The sequence below is a fragment of the Lactuca serriola genome, chromosome 4 (genome assembly GCF_051521515.1).
Source record: "Lactuca serriola cultivar US96UC23 chromosome 4, Lser_US96UC23_V15, whole genome shotgun sequence".
Taxonomy (NCBI): Eukaryota; Viridiplantae; Streptophyta; class Magnoliopsida; order Asterales; family Asteraceae; genus Lactuca; species Lactuca serriola.
This window is the reverse complement of record NC_136411.1, coordinates 173,284,937-173,290,936: the sequence shown is the minus strand read 5'-3', so window position 1 is coordinate 173,290,936 and position 6,000 is coordinate 173,284,937. Positions and strand designations below refer to the sequence as shown.

The window sequence follows — 6,000 nt, the reverse complement described above, 5'->3', positions numbered from 1 at the left end:
ACATTGTAGGAGACCGAGATCTGCTTAATGCCAATGCCAACATATATAATATAAATATGAGTCCTCTATTGTAATCCTACATCTTGAACCTCTTCAAGACATAATCTATGTGTGTATTATGGCTTAACTCAATGAGGTGTCTATATACATCGTTATAGATCTTGATGCTCTAGACGTATAGTGCATTTCCCATGTCTTTCATAAAAAACCATTCCCAAGCTAAGTTTTTACACAGTGAAGGTTAGAACATTATTTCTCATGAGTAGTATGTCATCCAAATACAGTACGAAGAAGACTATAATTCTCCTACTAACTTTGACCTATACACAAGCTTCATTTTCACTCTTGACAAATCTAAACACCTTGATTTTCTCATCAAAGCAGTTACTGCAACTTCGAGATGCTTGTTTGAATCCATAAATATCTCTCTGAAACGTACATACTTTATTTGGATACTTGGCATGTATAAAACCATAAGGTTTAGTTTTCCATTTAGGAAAGCAATTATTTCACCCGTTTTCCATATTTTAAAAATCAAATTTGTTTTGGAAACCAATATCATGATAGATTTTATCATTGTCACAGGTGAAAAGGTTTCTTCAAATTCAATCAATTGGGTTTGAGTATAGCCTTTTACAAATAGTTTTACCTTGTATGCATGTAGCTTTCTATCCATGTATTTCTTCTTCTTAAAATCATGTTTACATCCTATTGTTTTACAGTCATATGTCCAATCAACCAAATCTCATGCTTTATTATCATACACGATATTCATCTCGGTTTCCATAGCTCCATTTATCATACTCTTATCTGCTATGACCTCCTATTAACCAGTAGCTTCGGAATCCTCTATCGTTAACTCATTACCCTCATATATGAATAAACCATACCTTTCTGATTAATATATGAATAAATCATACCTTTCTTTGAATCATTGCTACCTTTCATCGTGGTAACTTCATTGGCATAAGATCTATTTTGCTAAGCTAAATAACTCTCATCCTTTTTCCTTGCTTATTTATTTTCGAATTTAAAGTGTCCCTATATATTTTGGTATCTTTTTTTATCATTTCGTACAAACCTAGCAATACTTGCGAATAGATGAAAATACATGATCTAAATTTATTTCAGCTTCTTTGCTAATTTGGCCAAGTCATAAACCTTTAAAAACCTAAAAAATGCAAAACATTTACCTATCTTTGAAGGCTTCCTTTCAATGTAGACGTCAACAACCACCCTGTACTCCCCACATAATTTTCTCAAATCTTATGTTTCCATTTATGATGAAAATTTGTTTATGTAAAAACAAATTGAGAAGCATTCCATTGAATTACCATAATTTCTCATTGGTTTCGAACTTTTCCCTCACACATCTTTCATTCCTATTCCTTTCTCGGGTATCCCTTTTTCTTGAAACTAAAATTTCATTCCTATTATGTCGATCCCACATTAGGTTTAAATGAACTAACATCATCACCGATGATGTCAGCACACCATAATAACGTTTCGTAATCAAATATTAATTGTTGAATAGGTTGTCATTAGCACCCTGATCTCCCCACCGGTGATCATAGTAAAACAACGTCGTCGATGCAAAACGCAAACATAGGACACGTCGACGCTTAGGTTTTATGTTAATAACCCTTAAAGTAAATAAAAATATTTATTTATTTATTTATACCGATATAGTGAGTTTATAGATTTTGAGTTAGAAATTAGATTAGAGCATTCTGACGGAAGTTTTTGAATGATTTATTACTACTCGAACAACCACTTTAATACCAAAGAAGTTGAAATTTATTTTGTTACTATTTATTAATTGTTGAACGTTCTTCTAGCCATTATTATAAGGAAGTGATCCGTACATAATAGTTTTTCCTCATACACAAAAATTTATGTTTTATAGATTTATAAAATACATTTTAGTGTATATATTGTTATGCATGAAGAAAAATTATTTTGTACGAATCAACTTTCATTATTATACTATTAAAGTAATACATCTAATTCCCTTATTTTAATAACATTTTTTTTATCCCTTTTAATTATATTTTATATTTTTATATTATTTTTTAACTAATATACACAAAATATATTCAATATTTGTATAAAATAGCTATATGTTTAATAAAATAATACACATATCAAATATAACATGTTCTTAAAAACTAAAAGTTAAATAAAGACGTTTTATAAAATATATCTTTAAAAAAAAAGATAAGGAATTTAAGAGATAATTTTTTTGTTGATTTGATAAACTTAATAAGCTTAGAGATTTACCATTATGATGCTCTTTTTCATATGATGATGCTCTTAGGATGAAAAAGAAACACAAACTTCATTTCCTAAATATCACGAATCCTACTTGAATTTTATAATCCTAAGAGTTTTTATTTTAACAACTTAATAACTTTTTACATTGGCCTAGTGACACATTTGTTAAGTGAATGTACATAATTTGTTTTGAAACTGACGATTTCCATTATCATGTCTTAATCTGATTCCCAACATCCAGCTTGTTAAGTTATGCGAGCAAGATCCAACCACCAAGTGGTCTTAACAAAGTGTAAGTATCCCATGATGTTCTCTCTCTCTCTCATATTGTATAGTCACATCTCATGCTTTTTGTTAAAGAACAAAAGCTTATCAAGGATGGGTGGGAAGAGGGATCAGAATATGATTTTGTAACTTTTAGGGGACAATAGAAGTAGCGATTCTCTTTCTCCATCATATTATTATTATATACACTTCTTTCAACTACACTTTCCAACGATCTCATATCGAACAAACAACTAAAGCCTATAAGCCCCACTCCCTATATGTGTATATACATAAGTGTAGTAAATCACAAATTCAATCCAAACCATAAAGACTAAATTTGTAACTTAGAAACATTAACTAAAAGTCTGAAACCATTTTATATCATCCTCCAAATATCAACCACAAAAGTACTTGAGTATTATTATAAAAAGCAAAATAGATAGATAGATAGATAGATAGATAGATAGTTGTTCTAAATCATCAACCTTATAAAATCAAATTTAGGGATTTGTTGGTGGCTTTGACTTCAAGTCAACAACAATCACACAAAAATTATCAGAGCTGGATCTCGAACGCGCTTCTTGGTGAAGACACTCTGCAACATATTGCGATGGACTTTTGTTAGCTCTTTCCACGTTGCGCTCTTGTTGCAACTTTTGACATGCAAAATTTCCAACACATGTTGTGGACATGACATCCCATAAACCATCGGTAGCTATTATCAAACACTCGTCATCTTCTGACCTCGTAGTAAAAGTCAAATCGGGAACTGCACTTACAGCCGGTTTCAACCTCTTGTCTCCTGACATTTCAAACACCACAAGTATATAATTACAATTAGTCTGTAATCATACGTTTCTGTAGATTTAGGTTATGTTTGACAGACTAACTGAAAAGCTAGCTGATAGATGAAAAGCGAGCTGCTAGTTGATAAAAAAATAGTTTTTGGTAAAACTAGCGTATATATGCAAGATGCATAAAAGTGCATGAAGAAGATTGTGTTTTTTTTTAATTAAGAAAAGGCATATTTAAAAGAATTTTAAAAAAGTTTAATAAGCTCATTGAAACGCGAACGCTAGTCTGAGTAGTTTTTTAAAAAGTTAGGCTATAAGTTACTTTTTACTTTTTATGGTATGTTTGGCAGAAAAGCTAGCTGAAAAGCTAACTGCTAGCTTACAAAAAATGACGTTTAGTAAAAACTAGCTGATAAGCTGGCTGAAAGAGATATAAAATGACATAAAAAGACATTGAAAAAAATGTTTCTATAATTAATTAAGGGTATATTCAGAAGATTTTAAAAAAGCTATTAAAAAGTTAGTCTAAGTAGTTTTTTAAAAAGCTAGCTTATTAGCTACTTTTTGGCTTGCCAGACATGTCAATTTAAAAAGTAGCTGATAAGCTAGCTATTTAAGAGATTTTTTAAAATCTTCCGAATATACCCTTAATTAATTATAGAAACATTTTTTTCAATGTCTTTTTATGTCATTTTATCTCTTTCATCTAGTTTTTACCAATCATCATTTTTTGAAAGTTAGCTTATAAACTAGCAGCTTGCTTTTCAGTTAACAGCTAACAACTAGCTTTTCAGCTAGTCTGCCAAACATAGTCTTAGAATATGATAAGATATATGTCCTACAAGAAAAAGGAAACCAAAATTTATAAAAATAAGGAATATTTATAAACCTATTGCCCTTGACATTGCGAGCACACCATTCACTCTCGGTGTACCCCACTCATCTGATAATATGCAGCCCCCACTTTTAACAATCCTCTCCTCCTCATCTTCTCTATCAGGCTGTTAAAAGTTAAAACAGAAGAATTAGTGATTGTGTTAGAGAAAAATAAGCAAAAAGAAGACATTGAGAAAAAGATAAGAGATTGAAAAGACCTTATGGTCCTCGGAGAGAGGAATGGTGTGGGACCCACGACAAAGAACAGCCCTACTATCACCACAATTCGCAGCAACAATTTGGCAAGATGAAAGAAGCACAACCAATGCAGTTGATCCAGCATCAGTTTCAATTTCACATGCCTTATCAACATTTTCATAAGCCCTAAAAAATGCAGAACCCCACTTTTTGTTCCATTCGGTTGTAGTGTCAGCAGTCTCCCATGCTTCTTTCAATGCTGTATGCAGTGATTTCATACAATAATCACTCGCCTGTATCATCATCATCATCATCATCATCAATGAAATAATTGTTAGTTTTTAATGGAAATAAGTAAAACAGATCATTACACCTTAAAAAGAAAATAACTACTAACCAATGACAATCAATACCAATTTCGGTAGGTAAGTTACTAGCATGATTCATTCATACATAAAGTCATAAACAAAGTAAATGATTGATATTTGATCATGCATATTTATTCATCTACTTTCCTAAATCTGAATTGCTTGAGATTTGATAAGTACTCTAGCACATTGATAAATCTTTGTTATTACACCTCATATTTAGATTGATCTACACCATGTTTTATGTTGTTGTAAATGGAAAGATCAACTCGCAACAGACAATAGATGTAATAACCTAAGTAAGGACTTGAAATCTAAATAGATCATCAGTGCGTAACCTCTATTGAACTATAAATTCGTTTGAATCTTCCCTAAATCTTCTCTATGTTCAAGTAAATCTAACAAATTAGTAAATTACAAGAATGTGATATTCATATAATGATATGGTAGCTTCTCAATCAAGATCGTAGATTGAATAAAGATTGATGTAATTTTATCTGTCATCGTGAACCACGAAAAGGAATTGAATGTTACCGTTTCTTCTACGACATTTGTGTATTCTTTTTTCTTCTTCAATATTCAGACATGCCATTAATGGCGCAAAAATGAGTTCTCCAGAAAGAGCTTTGAAATGTGATGCCAGAAGAACATATTATTATTCCGGTAAACAGCGGATTTAGGGACTAGGGTTCTTCGGGGATGAATTTTGAAGACTTAATTTCATATGATTGTCTATTTTCTTTATCGATATGTCATATGTGTCTTTATCGAAATATTTAATAAAATAATATTTTTATCGTATTTTCAATTTGGTACTAAACTTTTATTAGGTTTTTTTTTCATTTTTTTATAAACTGAAATTGAATATACTTATATAATATAAAATATAAATTTTCGATATACAATTAAGTTATTAACCTAAATATTAATAAAAATATATCTTTATCGAAATATTTAGTGAAATTAGATTTTTATCTAGTTTACAATTTGGAACCAAAATTTTACTAATTTATTAAAATATTCAATTTTCACATAAACTAAAATACTAATAGTAAATAGTTTTTATTCAATGAACCATAAACCAACGAATTTCTATTTTTAGTAGACAAAGACAAAAAGTGTATAATTTATTTATTTATTTTTATGAAGATGTTATTTTAAATAAAAAACAGCTACTAAATGATTATTCCTTTTAAATTTATATATTTGTTTATGATAAAACT

At 30.0% G+C, this 6,000-nt stretch overlaps 1 protein-coding gene across 1 annotated transcript; it reads right to left on the bottom strand.

Moving 5' to 3' along the window:
• Nucleotides 1–3,041: 3,041 nt before the first annotated feature.
• LOC145099010 (putative protein phosphatase 2C 6) lies at nucleotides 3,042–4,729 on the bottom strand. The gene is made up of 3 exons (XM_079036597.1): nucleotides 4,430–4,729; nucleotides 4,225–4,336; nucleotides 3,042–3,343 (listed from the first exon to the last, which is right to left on the bottom strand). The coding sequence occupies exons 1-3, from the start codon at nucleotides 4,727–4,729 to the stop codon at nucleotides 3,042–3,044; spliced, it is 714 nt and encodes a 237-aa protein (XP_078892723.1).
• Nucleotides 4,730–6,000: the final 1,271 nt, after the last annotated feature.